Below are 24,879 nucleotides of genomic sequence, written 5' to 3' on the forward strand. Positions count from 1 at the left end.
TTTTCCAGAAAAGGAAGGGAGGAAGGTAGCAACCACAACTCAAAGAAGGCCAGTACCCTCTGTCACAAAGCTAACAGAGACAACGCAAGGCCTCTGGCTGGTGGCTATCTGTAACACTGTCTGGTTGCCAGCCACCTGACATTCAGGACTAGACACTGGCTGGGAGCTCTACAGAGACTTCAAAAGATGAATTGATCCCAAACAACTTTTCCATCTTTTACTGACCTTCTATTTACCCTTAGGTGTCTACTGAGCTCTTTTTAAACCCAAGACATTTTATTCACCCTTTGGATAATACCATTGTCTCCTGGGGGTCAATATTGACCACTTTGGGAAACCCTAGTATATACGAATATTGTATTGATTAGTAAAAATGGGTTTGAAAGACTATGGGTTGTAAGAAATGAAATACAATAAACCCAATAATAAATTAAAATTTAATCATCATTTGGAAAACATATTTTCTGGTGGAAACATTAGGAATAGCAAGTTTCCCTTATTACAAGTACCTGCCCTATGCCTGTATAGTGGAAGTTTGTAATGTAGTGGAGTGCTATTAACACTTTTAACACTTTGCAATTGGGAATTGGGCCCATAAATCCTAAGAGTGTCATATATGAGTCTACAACTAAGCCATTCTTTCACAGCAAGAGAAGGAAAACAAATTAATTGGTCGCATAAGAAGATTTGAAAAGATACTTTTACCTAAATTAGTATCCTGATTAATTGTTTTTTTGTTTTGTTTTACAACCACTCCCATCCCCTTCAAAAAGAAGAAAGAAAAAAAAAAAGTTCGGGTAGCATCTAGTTATATATTCTCCATCATGGTACACCACTTTTGCATTTTAAATTACTTATTACAGGTACTTATATAGCACCATCAATTTATGCAGCAGTACACACACACACACTTAGTACATTCACACCAGTCCTTGTCCTGAAGGAGCTTACAGTCCCTAACTCACATTCATACATACACATACTAGAGCCAATTACCCTATCACCATGTCTTTGGAGTGTGGGAGGAAGCTGGAGTACCCAGAGGAAACCCACATAGGCACAGGGAGAACATGCAGGCATGGTTGAAATTTGAACCAACATAGGGGCAGCACAATGGCTAAAATGGTTAGCACTTTCGCCTGGCAGTACTAGGATAGTTCGTTCGAATCCCAACCACGGCACCACCTACCTGGAGTTTTCATTTTCTCCCTGTGCGGGTTTTCCACCGGGTACTATGGTTTCCTCCCACATTCCAAAGACATGCTGGTAGGTTAATTGGATCCTGTCTAAATTGGCCCTAGTATGTGTATGTATGAATGTAAGTTAGGGACCTTAGATTGTATGCCCCTTACAATATATATGTGATGTTGCTGCATAAATTTATGGCACTATATAAGTACCTGTAACAATATAATAATGATTCTAGTGCTTCTAACCATGTAGACACTGTGCTGCCTAAAGGCATCCATTTAATCACTTCAGCTGCTACTCATTGTGAATCAACAGTCTGCTTACATTCAGACATGAACTCTAACTCTAAATTTGAATTCCAGGTGTTTTTTTTTCTTTTTAACATAGTTACATAGGTCAAGCTCTGACAAATACAGTATAAGTATGAATATTCCATATCTGAACAAAACACACAACAATTGAACCAAGGCACTAGGCCTGTGTGACCAATGTTCAACATATTCCCAACAGTCCTGCTGCTAGAGAATTCCACTTGAGGACAGGAGAAACCAATACAGACAACCAGTCCATTTGTAACACAGTTCCGGGTCTATTGATGACACACTTCTGGACTGACCATGAAGCTCTAGTGTCTCTGTTGGCTTGTTTGCAGCCATATCCATCCCTGCTCATGATTGTTATACCCGCTTGTCAGGTTACACACAGGAGTGCTCTCCATTCACAGTCCCACCGTGGTTAGAGATGCTGCTCGCCTACTGCACACCGTGTAAACCACAGTAAGCACTAATTTATACTGTCACTAGTGTGGAGTTTTCATCTTATTAACTAACTATGGACTTTCATTCAGTTTGCTTTGACTAAATAAAGTGTCTATTTGGACTTATTTATGATATTGGACATTTGGTCATGATCTCATCCTCACAACAGTGTATTCATGGCTCAGGGACGCAGATGAGCATCTTATGTGTTATTGGATTAGTCTACATTTGGCCAGCACACTCAAGCACCTGATTCACCTCGACCCTGCCACCATTTACCATACCCTCACTGTCCTTGCACTGGGATTCATGTGTTGTATATTTCATATATGGTCAATCCAGGTGGAAGAGGAGAAGCAGCTACTTTCTGAATGGACTATTCTCTGATTGGACGAGGTGGAGAGGCTGGGCAATGACAGCACAATCACCACCTTGTCCAATCAGAGAATGCCTTTTATTCATCTAGAACGACACATGGCATTCTCTAGATGGTGCCCATGCCAAATGGGCAACTCCTTAGGGGTACTATGCAGCAGGCAACTGCTAAACATGGGATCTGGAAGGAAGCAAGTGGTGGCTACTACAGCCATTCGCAGCTTCCACAGGAACTGGCTGGGTGTGGAATATGTATACTTACATTGGTCAAAGCTGCACCAAATGTAACTATGAAGAAAAAAGCATACCTGGAATTCAGCATTAAACAAGCAATCTATCCAGCACTCCATGCTCTTGGGTATAATCTATATTTAAAAGGTTCCCTAAGATTTGAAAATTATTTCAGGGTTTCCTCCATGGTAAAAAGTTTGAGAAAGCATACTCATTTGGTTTAGGGTTCTCCAAAACCCACTCTCTCTGCACCACCATACTGGCAGTGTACTCTCCCGTGAGCTGGTTCTAGTGTGAACAAAGAAAGTGACTTCAGCTAATTCTAAACATAGGTGAATAAGAACATGGAGACCAAAAGAGCATTATTATTTTTCCTTAAAGTGGAACTAACCCCTCCTTATTGTTCCAGCCAAGGAAGCGGCCATCTCAGCCTTTGTTTGATCTGCAACTGACCTGGTGCTGCATATATGATCAGTTATGACTCCAGTCATTTGGTGGTTTTATAGTCTGATTGAGAGCACAAGCAAATCTGACATTTAGCACTCCCAGCATGACAGGAATGTAACTTGCTTTTGAAACTGTTAAATCAATAGGTTTCGTCCACTTTAACATAAACATTTTAAGTTAAAAGGGTGTTTAAAATTTTTGCATCTCTACTGTGCTTTATATACTAAGAAGGTTAAGCAGTGTCAGCTTGTCTAAATACCACAGAAATAAAAGCATATTAATAAACAAGGGTCTGGGGTTTGATGCATCCAAAACAGAATTTAATATCTTAAAATCAGAACAAAACTAATGGTAAATAATCTCAAGCTTTAGGTTACAACTATGTTATGAAGATCGAGCTAATGCTTTGTTGATCTAGCTATGATTTACTGCAAATAAAGAAAAAATTTGAAGAAAACAACTTCACCATACCTGTTTATTAGCAAGAACTATTAATGGAATTAATGCATCTTGTTGAATCAGCTGATGCAGGTGTCTTTTAGCAAGTGGAAGGCGACCATGATCTGCAGAATCCACAACAAAAATGACAGCAAATGCTCTAGAGAGGTACATTTTCCAGTAGGGACGTAGATGTTCACTTCCGCCAACTGTTGGTGAAATAGCAACATTACTCAGTGAAAGTGAACTACAGTTTTCTGAACCTCATTACCTAGGAAGGATGTAGTTAATATGAATAAAACTTGCTAAAATAGTTAATATTACTCATACTAAAAAAATGGGTGATCTATGATATAAATTCTCCATAGTGTTCTGGTCCTGGCATTCTATAACACAGTGGAGTACTGAACAGGATACAGTAATCAACTGTACTGATACAATCCTTAACCACCTCCCGTCCGGCTGTTGTATAGAAATGGCTGGACGGTGGCAGCACCGCAGTCCGGTGCCCGCTGTGTCCTCCGGACACAGTGGAACACCGATCGTTGTACGGGACCTCTGTGCGAGGTCCCGATCATGTGATCGCTGATTGGCCAATCAGTGATCACATGCAGAGTAGTAAGCAAGTAAGACATCATTGCTTACTACGTGTGAAATCTGTGAATGATCACAGAGGTTACATGGTACAAGGCCATTCACAACAGCCTTGTACCATGTGACAAGCTGTGACCAAATCACAGCTCACACAGTAGTTCTCAATGGCTGCAAGAATGCAGCCAGAGAGGAGAAATGATTGCTTTTACACCCATAAAGGCTGTAAAAGCAATCAGTGTAAAAAACAAAACAAATCATCACCCCCCACAAGTAGTACAGTGTCACCATGGTGAGACTGTACTGCTAGGTTGACAGTATGTAAAAAAAAATAAAATAAAATTGTAAAAAAATTAAAAATTAAAATTTTTGGTTATAAACTAATTTGGGGTATTTTTTTCCCCCACAAAGTTTATTAAGAAAACACAGAGCATACAAATTGTGCAAGGAGATACAATGTGCCAATGAAAAATGCAATAGAAAACAAATGACAGATGTCAAACAATAAGAAATACTAAGGTAAACAGACTGAGAAAATGATCCCATGTCGCACATATTGTTAATAAAGTTCGACTAAGAAAAAGAACATCTGTTCACAGCAAGAATAAAGGCACACACTAACCATAACAAGGCGTAAGAATTCCACAAGACTGGCAGGGTCATTAGTTTGCACCCCCATATGTCTTTCGTCATAGAATAGCAGGATGGGGGGGCAGAGGATATGAGTAGAGGTTCTGGACATCTTGTAAAGGAAAGAGGGTGCAAAGGTATACGGAGCTCGGTACTATCCAATAGGTAGAACAGAGGTAACTCTTAGAGGTTACCAATGTGTGGGGAGATGTCTTCGTGAATTGGAAGAGGCGCATGTACAGGTGTAGTATGGGTATGGGATTAGGTCGCCTATGGGCAGGGGAATGAGTGCGTATGTGAGAAAAGAAAAGTAAGACAAGGAAAATAGATAGGAGGAAATGTGAGGTATAGGGGATGATGAGGAAGGAGTTAGGGGGGGTAAGGAAGGTTGGGGGATGGAGAGCCAGAGAGAGGGAAGGGGAGGAAGGGAGAAGAAGAAGGAGAAAGAAGGAGAAAAAAGGAGAAAGAAGAGAAAAAAAAAAAAAAAAGGGGGGGGGGGGGCGGCGCGGTGTGGATGGGCATATTACATGTGTGGAAACTCCAAGGACAGGGCTGATGTACTGAGCCCCGAAGGGTGTATAAGCATGAGTCAGACAATCGGGTGCCAGGAAAAGGGAGGTGTCTCGCTCCGACCAGTGTAGGGGTTAGGAAAAAAAGTTACTATCGACAGCCTAGAAAAGGTTGAGGGGTCAATGTAATGAAGAAACAAAATGTAAATACAGGTTAGGCTCGAAGTCAAGTAAAAAGACCCATGAGGGAATGGTATTCGGAGGTTGTTCGGAAGTGAGTCCAGCAAGACCAGGTATGGGAAACTTTAGTTGGGTTATCTTTGGAGGAAGCAATCAGCTCCTCCATCTCCCTGATTCTTCCTAAACATGTGAGCCAATCTCGTATTGAAGGGGGGTGGGTAGATCCCCATAAAACAGGTAGAGAGAGTCTAGCCGCATTAAGCATATGCATTGCTAGTGATTTGAAATATAGACGTTTGGGGAGCGGGGTATGGTGGAGGAGAAATTGGGCCAGGGAGAAATCAAGAGATAAAGTGGAGACTGACGAGGTTACACGGTGTACCTCCTGCCAGAAGGGCAGGACAATAGGGCAGGACCACCAAATATGGAGAAGGGACCTGTCAGGTGCTCCACATCTCCAACAGTTGGTGGGCCGAGAAGGGTTAAAACGATGAATTCTAGAAGGGGTAATATACCAGCGGGAAGCCAGTTTATATCCGTTTTCTTGTGTTGATACATTCAGCGAACATTTGTGGGAGTATGTAAAAATTTGGTCACAATCCGAGGAAGAAAAATCTATATCCAAGTCTCTCCTCCAAGCTTAGCAAGCGGGGAGTGAGTTAGGATTCCTGTCGCCAACTAGAAGGAGGTATGTTAATGAGATTAGGTGCCTCTGGGGTTCAGCCTTAGAACAAATTAATTCAAAGGGGGTGAGAGTGCAGGGGATAGAAGAAAATGCCTAATTTGAAAGTAAGCCCAAAAGGGGAAGGCATAGTCCCTCATGGTGCTAGCCAAAGAAGAGCAGGATTTCAGTTGGCCTTTGTGAAAAAAAGTTTTCCGCTCTCACCTGACTATGTGGCCAATGTTCGGACAGAAAGGCCTTGTGCATGCCCAGAGGAAAGTCTGGGTATAAGCGGAGGGAGGTTAGTGGGTTAGGTGTGTCTAAGAATGGAGGCCGACTTGCAGGCCAAGCAGAAGATTCTCAGGGTAGGTCCAATTAGTGGATGTATGAGGATTGTGTTTTGTCAAGAGCCACGGGATCGATGCTATGGGAGAAGAGGAGAAGGAGTATTCTAGTTGCACCCAAGCTTTGTTGGTTGAATATTCCAATCAATGATTCTGGAAAGATGACAAGCCCAGTGATATTGTCGTAGGTCTGGGAGCCCTCCTTTGGATTTGGGGAGTACCAGTTGGGAGAAAGATATGCGCGGGGGCTTGTGGTTCCAAAGGAAGAGTGAACACATTCTTCTACACAAAGCGAAGAAGGTGGGTGGCAATTGGATAGGTAAGGTTTGGAATAGATAGAGGAGGCGGGGGAAAAAGTTCATTTTTAGCATAGCAGCCCTCCCAAAAAGCATGGGCGGTTGCACTTAGTTAGATCTTCCTGAATGGATCTAAGGGCTGGAATAAAGTTTTTGGCATAAAGGTCAGAAAGGTTACGCGTGAGCTGTATTCCCAGATAAGTGAGGGTCTCACTTTCCCATCGAAACGGGAACTGTGACTGGCAAAATGAGACTAGGTCACAAGGAAGGGTGATATTAAGGGTGTATGACTTATAATATTTTTTATTTTTATTTACTAAAAAGATAAAACGGAATAAATTTTGGCCAAGATTTATGATGAAATATTATTTATTTGCAAAATTTTATAAGAAAAACACTTTTTTTCTAAATTTTTGGCCATTTTCATTTACATAGCAAAAAAATAAAAATCCCAGTGGTGAATAAATACCACCAAAATAAAGCTTTATCTGTCTCAAAAAAATGCTAAAAAATTCATATGGGTACAGTGTTGCATGACTGCGCAATTGTCATTCAAAGTGTGATAGCGCTGAAAGCTGAAAATTGGCCAGGACAGGAAGGGGGTGAAAGTGCCTGGACTGGAAGTGGTTAAAGTGAAACTAAAGTGTCTAATAAAACACTGAGCAAGCAGGCTCTTTATTGCACAAAATGACATGCTAGGTATATTTTGCAATTAAAGAAATGTATATGTCTGTTTACAATGTTCTTTAGAATGCACATAGAGCTGCTCATGTGCAGTGTACATTCTTGGCACACCTTGGTGGCGGAAGGAACAAACTCCCATGCGCCAGTGCAGGAGCTACATCATCAACTGCCATGCAATCAAACACCCAAAGATCCAGCACCCAGGAGTAGCTGAGAAGACAATGTTAGCAAGGGGAGGTGAGTATTTGCAAATTTTATTTCTGCTTTAAGAGTTCTGCTTGATTAGAAGAAGGCAGTAGATCTCCTGAAAGCTTACCATGAGAAAGGTCTGTTTTCAGCTCAATGGGGCAAAGTATGGGGAAATGCATGCAGGTTAACATGTTTATATGGGTATATCAACTTGTAATGTTTATCTTCATAGGAGCAGTGACAGTGTATTTTAATGGTAAGAAAAATTAATATGAATAATTGCTTTTATGATAGCGCACAAATAAAAAAACAAAACAACTTACTTTCCAAAAATTCCATTTTAGAGGTTCCATTGTGGACACATAATGCATTAACACCTGCCGTAGGTGTTGTGACAAATTTTCCTTTATTAGCTGCTATGGAATTGAGGACACTTGTTTTTCCAGATCCATCAAGTCCTAGTACCACAACTTGTTTTCGCAATGAAGCTTTCACCTATTAAGGATTAAGAAGGGGAAAAAAAAGGAAGTGTTACTGTTATTTTTTTTTAACTTACTACTGCAACTATATTTGGCAAAGTCTATATTTCATACTGGGGACCATTGATCAGTGATTACTTACTGAAAGAAAAAGCTGTTAAAATTAAGATTTTAAAAAAGTGACCTTATCTCTATGATAAATAAAATAAAACCAGAGCAACTTTTTTGGGCTACAGTAACTTTTATTTTTGCTAGGCGCTACAGGCATCAGTGTGAAGTTTTGGATACCCGTGGCCCCTATAGCTCTCCAAAGAATTATATGAATTACTGCCTGCTGTAAAGTGCTGTTCTGTTACATTGTGATTGTTTTTTTTATCATAGTGACAGGGACACTAAGACTTTAGCAGCCGGACCACTATTTCCATTTCACCAATCCCCCACTACTTTCCCCCTTGAATTTCAGCAATCCCAGGCTCAGAGATTAGTTAGGTAAGCTCCAAGACTGGATGTGGGGGGTCATGCTTTCACACAATGTAGAACTGATCAAGTGGCTTCATAGCCACAAAAACATTTCTACTTAAGAGGAAACATGACTGCTTAACTTTTAAAACAAGCTCATAGTTGCAATAGTTTGTTTTAACCCTTTGTCAGGAAATGTAGTCTATGTCCTTGGCAGTCAAACGGTTACAATTCAATCACCTCTGCACTTCTAGTTAACCACTTGCCTACCAGGCACTTATACCCCCTTCCTTACCAGGCCAATTTTCAGCTTTCAGCGCTGCCGCATTTTGATTGACAATTCCGCGGTCATGCAACATTGTACCCATATGAAATTTTGATCATTTTTTTCTCACAAATAGAGCTTTCTTTTGGTGGTATTTAATTGCCACTGGGCGCTTTACTTTTTGCGCTATAAATAAAAAAAGTGCAAAAAATTTGAAAAAAAAAAAAAATTTCTTTGTTTCTATTATAAAATTTTTCAAACAGGTATTTTTTCTCCTTCACTGATGTGCGTTTATGAGGCAGCACTGATGGGCACTGATAGGCGGCACTGATGGGCACTGATAGGCAGCACTAAAGGGCACTGATAGGCAGTACTAATGAGGTGGCACGGATAGGCGGCACTGATAGACAGCACTAATGAGGTGTCACGGATAGGTGGCACTAATATGCAGCACTGATAGGTGACACTGATGATGGGTACTGATAGACGGCACTGACTGGCATCACTGCTGGGCACTGACTGGCACAACCCCTGGGCACTGACTGGCAGCACTGCTGGGCTGCACTGGTGGGGGGCACAGGTGGGTGGCACTGGTGGGCACAGGTGGGTGGCACTTCTGGGCACAGGTAGGTGGCACTTCTGGGCACAGGTGTGTGACACTGCAGAGTGGCACAGGTGGGTGCACTGCTGGGCACAGGTGGGTGATCTGCTGGGCACAGGTGGGCGGAGCTAGTGGGCGCACTGCTGGGCACAGGTGGGCGGAACTTGCGGGTGGCACTGCTGGGCACCGATCATCAGGGCACTGATCATCAGTGTCCTGATGATCGGTGCCGATCCCCGCTGTGACGATCTGACAGCGTGAGGAAAGTGCAGCCGAGAACCGGCACTTGCATTTCCCTGTGATCAGCGTGTCATTGGACACCGCTGATCACGTGGTAAAAGGCCGCTGGGATCGGCCTTTTACCACATCACGTGATCAGCTGTGCCCGTAGGAGATCGCCGGGTGCGCGCCCCCTGGGGCGCGCAGGAGAGCGCGTTCTGGGGGGACGTCATATGACGTCCACCCAGAACTGGCCAGCCGCAGTGAAGCCATCATTCGGCTATCTGCGGTCGGCAACTAGTTAAGCAATGCAGGAACCATTGTCCTTTATCAAGAACTTACTTGAAGGTACTTCAGAGAAGCCAGGTCAAAGCATTTACAGAGACAGGAAGAAATTTTTCTACAGTTGCCATTAGGAAGTGCTTGGTGTGCTACAGGAAGGAGGGTCATATTCCCTCTTTGACACCTTTGTACACAAGGCCTATCAGATTTTGGCACAGAACCCCAGTACAGTTTTTGACTCACAAACCAGCTAAGACCAAGAAATATGTTTTTGTTTCATTGTACAATCAGAAGGCTATGGAAACAGAGATGACTTGGGCTACATTCACAACGGTGAGCAGTTCCTGCTGCGGCTCTCAGTGCTGGGTGTGGCTACCGCACCCGGTCACTACAATGAGAGGTTGCTGGTGGCTGCAGCTATTCGTGGCCCTCTGCACAGGCAGCGATTACCTGCAGTTATTGCTGCTGGACACACAGGGGTTTATTTACTAAAGCTGGAGAGTGCAAAATCAGACTCCCTTCTGCATAGAAACCAATCAGCTTCCAGGTTTCATTGCCAAAGCTTCATTGAACAAGCTGAGGTTAGAAGCTGATTGGTTTCTATGCAGAAGGGAGTCTGATTTTGGACTCTCCAGCTTTAGTAAATAAACCCCAAAGTGTATCCAGCAGTGATCACCTCAAGTGACCGCTGGCTGTGCAGAGAGCAGTGAATAGCTGTGGCTGCAAGGGACCTGTTATTATAGTGAACGGGGCCGCATCAGCACCAGTGCTAAAAGCCGCAGCAGAAATCTGTGATTGCTGCCACTACTATTCAGCCCTAATCACTGGAAGCATAACTTCAGCAGCCGTTTACTTTATTCCTATATTCAGCACTGAATCAGCAAATACAGAAATCAACTGTTGATCCTGACAGAAGTGTATCGTCTATGCCACTTCCTGTGAGCTTACAATAAAGCAGAATAGAATGTTATCTTTTTTGTGTGGACTACTAATCCCATTAACCCCCCATCTATTGGAGATGATGGTTTGATGTTCAGTAACTGTACCAACCATGGCTGCCACAACAGACGTGTAGAAGTGTGTTATTTGCAAAATGACCTGGTCCAAAAATGAAAAGGGGAAAAACCTGAAGAAAACTAATGCAGTCACCACATCTAAGAACTGGTAAGCTGCAATATATTACAGTTTTTAGATGCACTTTAATACAGCCAGGTTTTAACCAAATAGTGTCTACTTTCTAACTGCTCTGAAAAAAAACAACAGCCCTATATCAGGAGCCCTAACCAATATAACAAGAGCTATGCATGTCCCACAAAAACCTTTCCTTATTTCACTTCATGTACATCAGTGATATACAGTCAGGTCCATAAATATTGGGACATCGACACAATTCTAACATTTTTAGCTCTATACACCACCACAATGGATTTGCAATGAAATTAACAAGATGTGCTGCAGACTGTCAGCTTTAATTTGAGGGTATTTACATCCAAATCAGATGAACAGTGTAGGAATTACAACAGTTTGCATATGTGCCTCCCACTTGTTAAGGGACCAAAAGTAATGGGACAGAATAATAATCAGAAATCAAACTTTCACTTTTTAATACTTGGTTGCAAATCCTTTGCAGTCAATAACAGCCTGAAGTGTGGAACGCATAGACATCACCAGACGCTGGGTTTCATCCCTGGTGATGCTCTGCCAGGCCTTTACTGCAACTGTCTTCAGTTCCTGCTTGTTCTTGGGGCATTTTCCCTTCAGTTTTGTCTTCAGCAAGTGAAATGCATGCTCAGTTGGATTCATGTCAGGTGATTGACTTGGCCATTGCATAACATTCCACTTATTTCCCTTAAAAAACTCTTTGGTTGCTTTTGCAGTCTGCTTTGGGTCATTGTCCATCTGCACTGTGAAGCGGCGTCCAATGAGTTCTGAAGCATTTGGCTGAATATGAGAAAATAATATTGCCCGAAACACTTCAGAATTCATCCTGCTGCTTTTGTCAGCAGTCACATCATCAATAAATACAAGAGAACCAGTTCCATTGGCAGCCATACATGCCCACGCCATGACACCACCACCACCATGCTTCACTGATGAGGTGGTATGCTTAGGATCATGAGCAGTTCCTTTCCTTCTCCATACTCTTCTCTTCCCATCACTCTGGTACAAGTTGATCTCGGTCTCATCTGTCCATAGGATGTTGTTCCAGAACTGTAAAGGCTTTTTTAGATATTGTTTGGCAAACTCTAATCTGGCTTTCCTGTTTTTGAGGTTCACCAATGGTTTACATCTTGTGGTGAACCCTCTGTATTCACTCTGGTGAAGTCTTCTCTTGATTGTTGACTTTGACACACATACACCTACCTCCTGGAGAGTGTTCTTGATCTGGCCAACTGTTGTGAAGGGTGTTTTCTTCACCAGGGAAAGAATTCTTCGGTCATTCACCACAGTTGTTTTCCGTGGTCTTCTGGGTCTTTTGGTGTTGCTGAGCTCACCGGTGCGTTCCTTCTTTTGAAGAATGTTCCAAACAGTTGTTTTGGCCACGCCTAATATTTTTGCTATCTCACTGATGGGTTGGTTTTGTTTTTTCAGCCTAATGATGGCTTGCTTCACTGATAGTGACAGCTCTTTGGATCTCATCTTGAGAGTTGACAGCAACAGATTCCAAATGCAAATAGACCACTTGAAATGAACTCTGTACCTTTTATCTGCTCATTGTAATTGAGATAATGAGGGAATAACACACACCAGGCCATGGAACAGCTGAGAAGCCAATTGTCCCATTACTTTTGGTCCCTTAACAAGTGGGAGGCACATATGCAAACTGTTGTAATTCCTACACCGTTCACCTGATTTGGATTAAATACCCTCAAATTAAAGCTGACAGTCTGCAGTTAAAGGACATCTTGTTTGTTTCATTTCAAATCCACTGTGGTGGTGTATAGAGCCAAAAATGTTAGAATTGTGTCGATGTCCCAATATTTATGGACCTGACTGTATATTTAGGAAAATCTTCTGCATACTATAAAATAGAAGAATTTGATCCATATTGCCGACTTGGGCAATGTTAATATATCAACAAGATTCAGTAATAGTATTATAATTTCTCAGATGTTTAATGTAAAACTATTTAAAAAATATATATTTCATATGTATACATAGCGTAGACAAAACAAAAGTATAAAACAAATGCTGTGAAACCAAAAAATGAAGAGAATTTTCTACCTTGTTTCCCCAAAAATAAGACCTACCCCAAAAATAAGACCTAGTACTATTTTTGGGAATTGCTGAAGTATAAGACGTACCCTGAAAATAAGATCTAGTTGTGATCAGCTGTTCCACCACCTCTGGCACTGGCCCTGTATACACCAATATCTACTGTCTCCTATAAGCACAGAAGCGTGGCTTTTGTGTTTCCAAGTGACAATCCCTCTTGTAACAGCACTATCTGCTCCCACAGAACCCCCTACCTCTGTACTCACTGTGGGACAGGGAAGGAACAGTATCAGTGTATTTACGGCGGGGCATCTCACCCTGCAGCCTAATGCATGGAAGCCAATGCCCCAGGGGTGATCACTGGCTAGTGGGGAAGAGGCAGAGTGGTGAGTGAGTGCGCTTGGTGCACTGTGTGGGAAGATAGGACCCGAAGCTCACTTCTGCATCCCCTGTCTGCAACTCACCCCTGAACCCTGTCTGTGGCTCATCTCTGCACCCTGTCTGAAACTCACCTGTCAAATCACCTCTGCAACACCTGACTACAGCTCACAACTGTTATCTGGCATCAGCCGACCCTCTCTATAGTAACCCTCACCACAACTGCCTGCAGCTCACCTCTGCACCCCCTGTCCACGCCTGTACATTAAAAAAAATAAGACCTACCCCGAAAATAAGACCTAGTGTGTTTTTTAAGCCAAAAAAAATATAAGACATGGCCTTATTTTCGGGGAAACACGGTATAAGAAAAGTAGCTGTATGAAGCAGTAGAAGGATTACCTTCTTGATTATTTTCTCCATGGCTTCTTGCACCCCACGATCATGACCAGACACTAGGACTCATTGTGGCAAATACTAATGGCAGTAACAGAGCTCAAGTAGGAAAACAATTGTGATGATGTATTTAATTGAAGCCGCCATTAATAAGATTTTACTAATGCAGTTAACACTAATCCAGCTTTAACCTAAAAGCTGTACACCTTTACGTACCTTGATGTAGACTGAGCGTCACAGGTCAGCAGAAGAGATAAACAAAACGTGAACTGCAACTGGGTCACCGTGTTAGTGGGTTTTTATTTCCATAAAACGGTACAGTGACATTGCTTGGTTTTGTAAGTTAACACAGTGCACTAGAAATGTTGGGGCTACTTGGAAAACAAGGTGACTGCCCCTGTATTTTTTTTTTTTAATTTTTAACCCCCTCTTACCTGCTGTGCAGCACTGTTCTCAATTCACATAATCACCTGCGCAATGGATCCATCATGGTCCTGCCGTGATCTGTTGCTAAGGTGTCATAGCCCAGGTAACACACTACAATCTTGTTCCTATTCAGTCACTGTGAGCCAGCTGCCTCTTTCAGGTCTGCTTTAAAGTGGTTCTAAAGTCAAGACATTTTTTACCTTAAAGTGTTACTAAACCCAGGACCCTGCATTAACAATATCTGCTCTCCCACAGTACACACAACATGGAAGTGCAATTATTTTAGTAAATACAAACTGCTAAATACCTTTTCTTAGCAGTATATAGCAGTCTTGTGACTTCTATCAGTGTTAACCAGAGCCCTGGTTAAAGCTTGTAGGAGGCATTTTCATTTTGCTCTAGGAGGGTGCAGAACCCCTGATCTGTCTGGATAGTGCGGATTGGCCCTGTGCTAATCACATGCACTCTCCCAAAGAAAAAAACAAAAACAAAACAACCTCTCTAGCAATACACACCAAACTGAGCATGTGCAAGTGTCTCACTATATTGCCAAAAGTATCAGGATGCCTTCCTGTACAAGCACATGAACTTTAATCACATCCCAGACTAAGTCTATAGGGTTCAATATTTAGTTGGCCCACCCTTTGCAGCTATAACAGCTTCAACTCATCTGGGAAGGCTGTCCACAAGGTTTAGGAGTGTGTCTATGGGAATGTTTGACCATTCTTCCAGAAGAGCATTTGTGAGGTCAGGCACTGATGTTGGATGAGAAGGCCTGGCTCACAGTCTCCACTCTAATTCATCATAAAGGTGTTCTATTGGTTTGAGGTCAGGACTCTGTGCAGGCCAGTCAAGTTCCTCCACCCCAAATTCGCTCATCCATGTCTTTATGGACCTTGTTTTGTGCACTGGTGCTCAGTCATGTTGGAACAGGAAGGGGCCATCTCCAAACTGTTCCCACAAAGTTGGGGAAAAGCAGGAAATTGTCCAAAGTATCTTGGTATGCTTGACGCCTTAAGAGTTTCCTTCACTAGAACTAAGGGGCCAAGCCCAACCCCTGAAAAAACAACCCCACACCATAATCCCCCCTCCACCAAACTTTACATTTGGCACAATGCAGTCCGGCAAGTACTGTTATCCTGGCAACCGCCAAACCCAGACACGTCCATCAGATTGCCTGACAGAGAAGCATGATTCAGCACACCAGAGAACACGCCTCCACTGCTCCAGAGTCCAGTGGCAGCGTGCTTTACACCACTGCATTCAACGCTCTGCATTGCACTTGGTGATGTAAGGCTTGGATGCAGCTGCTCGGCCATGAAAGTCCATTTTATGAAGCTCTCTACGCATTGTTGTGCTAATCTGAAGACCACATGAAGTTTGGAGGTCTTTAGCTATTGATTCTGCAGACAGTTGGCGATTTCTGTGCACTGTGCACTTCAGCATGGTCTGACCCTGCTCTGTCATTTTACATGGCCTACCACTTCGTAGCTGAGTTGCTGTTGTTCCCAGTTGCTTCCACTTTGTTATAATACCACTAACAGTTGACCGTGGAATATTTAGTAGCAAGGAAATTTCATGGATGACTTATTGCACAAGTGACAACCTATCACGGTACCACGCTTGAACTCACTGAGCTCCTGAGAGCGACCCATTCTTTCACAAATGTTTGTAGAAGCAGTCTGCATGCCTAGGTACTTGACGTTATACACCGTGGCCATGGAGGTGATTGGAGCACCTGAATCCAATGATTTGGAGGGGTGTCCCAATATATTTGGCAATATAGTGTATGTCTTATCAGGAGATAAGAGGGGGACACTGGAAGAAGTGGAGGATCAGAGAAGTTAGGATTAAACAGCATTTTTACACAATGCAGAGGATTAACCACTTAGGTTCCACAGTGAGTATAACAAGCATGTTTTACTGCATATACTGACCGATTTTACTGTTGTGGGTTTAGTAACACTTTAATACTTCCCTGCATTAAGGTAAAAAATGTCCCAGAATTTGTATCACCCCTCCCTTCCCTATATACTTACTTGAGCACTCTTGATCCAGTGCTGTGCCCGTCTGCAGTAGTGCTGGCCTGTGTTCCTCTGCTCACAGGACAGAGAGGGGAGCAGCGGGAGTCACGGTCTGCTGCTGCTGTCAATCAAATCCTGGGAGCAGGGAGGGGCATGGGGCTTAGCCATGCTGTGTGTGTCTATGGAAACATACAGCCTGGCTTGGGAACAAGTCGACAGGTATACCCCCATAGCAAGCAGCTTGCTATGGGGGCACACATACAAGAGGAGGAGCCAAAATTGGAGGCAAGGCCATGTTATACTAAATCACTCTGTGCAATAGTATTGCACAGCGTAAGTATAACATGTTTATTATTTTATTTAAAAAATATCCTTTACAGTCCCATAACACTGTTCAACAGGTAAAAAGTTTTGGGCATAAAATTAGCTAATCTTACATAATTTTGGGGTGCTGAAAACGAAAATGGCCCTAAAAAATGTTGATTGGCTCTAGTTTCCATGATATATTCACCCATCTAATGACGTAAGCCATTCAAAATTATGATGCAACTTCAGCTGCATATTGCGCAATTGATACTGGTGACCAATAGAAAATTGCATGTATACTGAGATGATGCAATATTAGCCTTTAATTGCATGACTTCACTGCATAAAAGCTGCAGTATCTGTAGCTGATTGTAGTTCGACAGCGTCTTTACATTTCGTTTTATGCTTATATAGGCTACTCAGTAATGCCTCGAACTTGTGTGAATAAAGCAGATAATTTCTGCTATATCTGCGGTGAAATAACTTTTATCTCACAAAAAAGGAGGATAACAGGAATGATTAAGAAAGCCTACAACTTGTATTTTGGCTGCAAGATAGGAGACCAGGACACGAGCTGGGCACCACATATATGCTGCAATTCTTGTGGGACGGCACTGGAGCAATGGTTGAACGGAAAAAAGGCATCTATGCCTTTCGCTGTGCCAATGATTTGGAGAGAGCCAACAGATCATGTTAGTAATTGTTACTTTTGTATGGTGCCTCCAATTGTAAAAGGGCTAAATAAGAAGAAAAAGTTATCTGTGCACTATCCAAATATTCCATCGGCAATACGTCCAGTTCCTCATGGAGAGGGGCTACCAATTCCTAAAGCACCAGAATCCTTCGTGGTTGAGTCAAGTGAGGAAGAACCTGAAGCGTGTAGTCACGTGCAGTTGTAAGAGATAGCCCTTTCCTCGAATACAAGAGAAAAGCCAAGAGAAGCAAAACCGACACAAACTGAAGACAAAACTAGTGAGAATCCTAAGTATTAAAATGATTCAACTTAGCTTATGGCTATAATTTGTCTTGGTAATCCTATGCAATATATTATGCCATTTAGGCTTTGTTATGTAGTCAATATCACTTGCTTTATATTTGTGGAAAGACATCTATCTATATAATTATTGTGCATTATGTAGTCATTACACCTATAGTAGAAAACTTTCCGTTTACAGAAAAACTAGAGCCAATTGACAAATTTCATTGTTATATTTGAACTCAGAATGTGAAATTCATTAAGAAATGGATCCTTTTGTTTCCAAAACTGGCAAAAAATAAAAATTTGTTGAACAGTGTAATCATATGGTATATCACTGCAATCTGCTGTTAAATGACAGCACCTTCTAAGTAGGCACGTGTGAGTTTATGTTTTGATCTAATGACTACAGTTCACACTGAATCCGACTTTGAAGTTGCACGACTTCAAAGTCGAAAGGCAATGCGACTTCATGCACAAATGTCTATACAAGTTGCTCCCCATATCAGCAAAATTAGTGCAGGAACTACTTTTTTAATTGGGGTGCACCGATTAGAACAGTTCCATTGCCAATCATTGGATGCGATTTGTAATGTGATTTAAACCCTTTCACACAGGCGTTCAAGTCTGGATCTGTCCAGGGTAGATAAAAATCGATGATTTAAGAAAAAAAAAAAAAAAACTGGATTTTTTCAAATTTAAATCAGTTTATTTTTTAATTTAAATTGGATTTTTTTGATTTTTATCACATATTTTCATAAAATGCTTTTGGAGGAAAAATCTATCTAAAGATAGTTTTTTTTTTTAAAATACATAAAAATTTTTGTTTATTCAGCATGAAATGGAGCTTAGTTATGTAGCATGAGGCTGTACATTCTGCAGTATTTAAATTTTTGGTAAACTCATTCAATGAATCCAAGCTCTGCAAGTTGAGATAACATGCACTGCATTTATGCAATTTCACAGTAACCATGAGAAAAAACATGAAATGAAAAAATCTGAGTAGTGCTCCAGCTATGTGTGATTACCTTATTACCCTAAAATCGGTTCTAATATCGCTGTTTTACTAACCTGACAGCTTATTATTCTAAAAAGGAAACCTTCATTTGGTTTGCAAATATTAAAGATTCTAAATTCCAGCAAGAATGAGTTGGATTCCTTACATTTAAAGAGCACCTGTAATTTTAGATCCATCATGGCAGCGCCTGTTAGCGGGCGTCCACCCACCTGCTGCTGCTTATCCCTCACCTTGTTGTGTCACTGCCGCATCACCAGCCGTCCCATTAATGTGAATGGGACTGTTGGGGAGTCAACAGCGGGTCAAAGGAGCAGCTGCGGGACAGAGATGACAGTTGCTCTTTAAAAATTATGATTTAAATCGAGCCTTTTCATTAGAAATTTAAATCACAATTTAAATTATCTTGATTTAAATCAAATCCACCCTTGATCTGTCAGTTTTTCAGATGGGTCCAGACTGAAATCACAATACGTGTCTATGGGAGGGAGGATGTAAATGGATGATCATCTGTTTATATCTGTAACTGTTCAGGTCTGGTATTTTAGGTCCCTTTCACATTTAGTCTAGATCCGTCTGTCAGTTTTTCATACAGCGTATGTCTATTGGTGGATGGATGTAAACGGATGATCGTCAGCTTACATCTGTATCAGTTCAGGTCTGAAACAGCCAATGTCCAGATCTGTTGAAAAGGAACAGAACTGATGCAGACTTATGTAAACTGAACAGAACTGATATAAACTGATGTAAATTGAACTGAATTCAACCGATACAGGCCTCTAACACATGGATGTTCCGATCGGGTCCGCCTGCCCGTTTTCCAGGGGGACCTGATCAGAATCTTCATTCTCATCTATGGAGTAGCAGGTGTAAACAGACACATCTGTTTACACCTGCCGACATCCAATCCGATGCGCAAAAAAGGGACAGATGGGGATCCAATTCCTCTTCCGTCCATCGGAATGGGTCAGATGGAAACAGGCAAGCGGTTGGTTTTCATCTGACCGCTCATTGAGGAAAGCGAGCTGCTCTGTGTCCACTCTGCAGCGGAGCGGACACAGACCTGTTATCCGCTTGTTCAGCGGGGGATCAACGGAGAGATCCCCGGCTCAGCAAGTGGATCCACTAAACGGGTCCGCGCCATGTGAAAGGACCCATAAACTGATCTGAAGTGCAAATTGATGTAAACTGAGGTAAACAGAACTGAAGATGGATGTGCAACCTGGGTCAGGTTGACAGAGCTCACCTCTGTGTGCCATCGGATGTGGCAAAGAAAATGTTTTGCAGATATAGAACCTGTCAGTCAGAATATGTACAGGAATACCTCCCTGTACACACCAAGGTCTATCCTGATCTCACCCATTTTACAGCTCCATTCATCTATAGATGATAAATGGGCAGCACAGTGGCTAAATAGTTAGCACTGCCGCCTGGCAGTATTAGCGTTGTTGGTTCGAATCGCACCCACGGCACCACCTGCCTGGAGTTTGCATGTTCTTCCTGTCCCTGCGTGGGTTCCCTCTGGGTACTCCGATTTCCTCCCACACTCCAAAGACATGCTGGTAGGTGAATTGCATCCTGTATAAATTGTCCCTAGTATGTGTATGTATGAATGTGAGTTAGGGACCTTAGATTGTACACCCCTTGAGGGTTAGGGACTGATGTGAATGTACAATATATATGTAAGGCACTGCGTAAATTGACGGCGCTATAGAAGTACCTGAAATAAATAAATAAATAAATAAACCCTGTCAATTGTGGAAAGCTTTACTCTAGATGCAACTAGCTATGATGAATAATCCCTTGATTGGGTATGAGTGCAGCTATTAGAAGGAAAATCTGCAAATTTGTATTTGAAACATTACTAAAAACAAGTATATCAAAATCAAATCAAAATAATAGCAAGCAAATCAAAATGGAGCATAAGAAGTTCCTTTTATGTACTTCACAGTTAATAGAAAAGATGTTTTCACTGAAAATACACAACAGTTTACTGTAAGCACTGAAGTGGGTTTATCTTGTCAGAGAGTTAAACCTGGTACACACATTCAGATTTTTCCTGTTCAACCCAGTGGGCTGAACGGAGAAAAAAAAAAAAAACACAGATTGCTGTACTGATGTTAATGCAACAATCTTTCCCGTTGTGCCTCCTCCTTCCATTGGCTGCGAGTGCTGATCTGATGATGGTTTTTCCAGCATGTGCCTTCAACAAAGACTGATCCTTAGACCGACTTCTGTCAGAAGGACAGCTGTACACACGGTCCGAATGTCAGCCAGTTCCTGATGAACCGGACCATATTCAGACTGCGTGCACCCAGCTTTATGGTAGCATGATAATGAAATTGCTAAATATAAACAGGGCTTGGTCCTAACAGCCAACAAGATAAAAAGTGTGTGTACTGGTGTACGTTGTAAAGGGGCAGCGTGATTATTATTATACAGGATTTATATAGCGCCAACGGTTTGCTCAGCACTTTACAATATAACGGGAGACAATGCAGCAACAATACAGTTCAATACAAGAGGGTTAGGAGGGCCCTGATCCTTTGAGCTTACAGTCTAAGAGGGAGGGGCTAGTGGTACAATAGGTAATAACTGTGGGGGATGAAGTGGTTGGAAAAGTAGAGGATTCCAGTATTAGCAGAGGGCGGGATAGGCTTCCCTGAAGAGATAGGTTTTCAGTGATTGTCTAAAATAGAGTAGGCGATAGACTGATAGATTGGGGTAGGGAGTTCCAGAGGATGGGTGACACCCTTGAGAAGTCCTGGAGATGAGCATGAGAGGAGGAGACAAGGGAGCTAGAGAGTAGGAGGTCTTGCGAGGAGTGGAGTGTACAGTTTGGGTGATATTTAGAGATAAGATCGGTTATGTAAGTTGGGGCAGTATTGTGGACGGCTTTATATGTCATTGTTAGTGTTTTGAATTTTATCTGTTGGGCAATGGGAAGCCAGTGGAGGGATTGGCAGAGAGAGGAGGCGGATACGGAACGGTTAGTAAGGTGGATGAGTCTGGCAGCAGCGTTCATGATAGACTGAAGAGGGGATAGCCTGCGATGAGGTAGGCCAATGAGGGAGTTACAATAGTCGAGGCGTGATATGACAAGGGAGTGAATAAGTTGCTTAGTGATGTGTTGTTTATTTCTTTCATTTTTCACAAATGACACTTCATTAAATCTTTGCATTGCAGAGGTGAATTGACACACAGTGCACCGAGTTGGACTGTGTAAAAATGCATATATGCTACATTTTTAGGCAATGCACATGCACTGTATGATGTGAACAGGGTACTTGCCTCTGTGTTGACCCTGCATTGATCTACATCTCAGTGCAGATGGGGTGAACAAACCCTTGTGAAAACTGTACTAGTGCAGTTATTTAACAAAACAGACGGGGCCAATTTACTGCAGCCAGGTCCATTGTGGTGGATTTAACCACTTGCTGACTGCCCACTCGCACATACTTGTACGTCTGCAGTGTCTTCCAGGTTCAAAGCGTGGCAGTGTATAGTATTATCACTGATCACTGTATTAGTGTCACTGATGTCAGTTAGTGTACCTCCCAGCCAGCATCAGATAGTGTCAAATGTTCTAACTGGTAGGGTCTTTGGTTTATTTCAGTGTCTTATATAAAGGTATGTGGTACCAGTAAAACCATATAGACATTGTGTCTGCTCCTTGCAGCCTCCTTTTTATAGTGTCAGATGGTTTGCCACACTATCACAGTTCCACTATAAGTCGCTGATCACCACCAATACAAGTAGAAAAAAAAAAATACAATTCTAGTATATATACCAGAGTTTACTGAAACTTTCACACAAATCAATCACTGTGCACTTATTGGGGATTTTTTTTTACCAAAGACATGTAGCAGAATACATTTTGGCCTAAATGTATGAAGAAATTAAATTTTTATTTTTTTTTATTGGATTTTTTTTTTTTTCAAAATGTTTGGTCTTTATTCATTTATATAACAAAAAATACAAAAACCCAGTGGTGATCAAATACCACCAAAGGAAAGCTCTATTTGTGTTAAAAAATGATATAAATTTCATTTTGAGTTGCATAACTGAGCAATTGCCAGTTAAAGTAGCGCAGTGCTAAATTGTACTGGCCTGGTCATGAAAGGGATAAAACCTTCCAGAGCTGGTTAACCATTTGAATACCGGGCAATTTTACTCGTTCCTGCCCAGGCCATTTTTGCAGGTTTTAGCGCTCCCACACTTTGAATGGCAATTGCGCGGTCATACAACATTGTACCCAAACTAAAATTTTATCATTTGCTTCACACAACTAGAGCTTTCTTTTGATGGTATTTAATCACCGCCGGGGATTTTATTTTTTGCTAAATTATCAAAAAAAGACCAAAAATTTTGAAAAAAACCCCCACGTTTTTCTGTTTCTGTTATAAAAGTTTGCAAATAAATAATTGTTCTTCATAAATTTAGGCCGAGATGTATTCTGCTACATGTCTTTGGTGAAAATAACCCAAATTAGGATGTATTTTTTAGTTTGTAGGAAAGTTATAGAGTTCACAAACTATGGTATATATCTGAATATTGATCAATCCTGAAGTACTTACAGCCAATCTAATTTCTTGAGGTCCAAGAATGTCAGAATAGTACAGATATCCCCCAAATGACCCTTTTTTGCAGAGTAGACAGTCCGACGTACTTCATAAGAGGCATGGCGAGTTTTCTGAAGTTGCATTTTTTTGTCATAATTTTTTGGAAAATGAAAAAAATGCAAAAAATTATTTTCACTATTTTTTTTTTTTTTTTTTTTTACATACTGTCACCAGTGCAGTACAGCATCTTCATATAACTGGCATGGCGGTGATCAGGGACAGCATTTACCTGAATGACATCGATTCATTCAGGGTTTTTTTTTTTTGTGTGCTTTGGCCACAGCTAATCACATGACATGTGCATGTGATTATCTGTGACCATTCACAGCTAGACACTAGTATACAATGGATGGCATGAATGAAGCCATCCATTGTATACAACTGTCATGTGACCTGCTGTGATTGGTCACATGGTACCGGCAACGGGGCCGATACTCAGATCTGTCATCGGCCGTGTCCGAGGTACACGGCTGTTGACAGATCGCCCCGCTGCGCGGCTCTGCAAGCGCGAAAAGTGTGCAGGAGGATGCCATTTGGCGTCCACCCGGAAATCCAATACATTTTTCCGTCCGCCTTTTGGCTATTGGCCGGGCGTGTATTGGTTAAAGAAGTCCTACAGAAATAAAAAACCCAGGGGGTCCATTGCATATAGCACTTGTTCCCATTAAATTCTGTGCAGGGTTTGAGGAGCAGTGTGGTCAGATGTCTGTCAAACAGACAAGCTGGAAAACTTTTCTTGATCACCTGCTGTGGGTCCTTGCGAGCGGATTCCTTTATTCATCTTGCTTGTGTGGATGGAGAAAACAGTTTTTTTTGTCATTCGGCTTTCTGCCTGAACGGAAGAAGACAATGTATGGCTTGCTTAAGTGAGGGAAATTCACTCTATAAGAGCCCCAGAAAACAGTAAAAACCCATGCAACTAACTAAAATGAAAAGTGACAGGAGCCGCCAGTGAAAAGAAACGCATGATCCTGAAAGGGGGGGGTGCAGTTTGAAGGTTGGGAGGGAGCAGCTTGGCACTATGTTCCACCCTAAACATGGGTGTAACGTGTAAAATGGCATACATGATGGACTTAGCCTTTAAACAAAAGGCCTGATTAAGACTTAATTGCAGCCCTGACAGTCTATAATGAGTCACCCCTGCTAACTGGCTGCAACAGTAAAAACAAATAGGCTGTACCTTGTGAATAGGAAAAACAAAGCCTACTTTTTATTCTTTAGTAAAACCACCCATCCGTGTACACAAGGCTGGATGCAGAAAGATGGTAAAACAGGTATAAAAAAGGCTTGATTAGAATAAAACAGTGAAACATATTGGGTTAAGGGGGAGAGGAATATATTCACATTTTAGCATATCTCATGTCAACATAAGACATGCTAAATAATGTATAAATGTATATATTACCCTTTACAGATATCCCAGTACTAGTTGCAATGCTTTGCTCTCCAGAAGGAAGATGCCATCTTTGTTCAGGCATTTCCAGGATCATTATCTACTTCCTGGACTGAGCCGATAGCTCAGGAATATTACAATCATGTAAATCCAGCTACCTGTGCAGTTCTTGGCTGTGCTCACAAATGAAGGGAGCAGCGCTGTCTAAATTCCTAAATAAACACACTATATAGCCAAAAGTATTAGTACGCCTGCCTTTACACGCACATGAACTTTAATGGCATCCCAGTCTTAGTCCGTA

At 41.8% G+C, this 24,879-nt stretch overlaps 1 protein-coding gene across 1 annotated transcript in view; it reads right to left on the bottom strand.

Moving 5' to 3' along the window:
* LOC149467970 (uncharacterized) overlaps nt 1-24,879 on the bottom strand; it is a 37,066-nt gene that overhangs the window by 2,783 nt on the left and 9,404 nt on the right. The window contains exons 2-3 of the mRNA XM_089670864.1: nt 7,848-8,019; nt 3,474-3,649 (exon numbers count right to left, since the gene is read on the bottom strand). Of these exons, the coding sequence (XP_089526990.1) occupies nt 3,474-3,649; nt 7,848-8,019 (348 nt within the window). The remainder of the gene's footprint in view (nt 1-3,473; nt 3,650-7,847; nt 8,020-24,879) is intronic.

Source organism: Staurois parvus, unplaced genomic scaffold (genome assembly GCF_062004578.1).
Source record: "Staurois parvus isolate SC_StPar_1 unplaced genomic scaffold, SC_StPar_1.0 ptg000096l, whole genome shotgun sequence".
NCBI lineage: Eukaryota > Metazoa > Chordata > Amphibia > Anura > Ranidae > Staurois > Staurois parvus.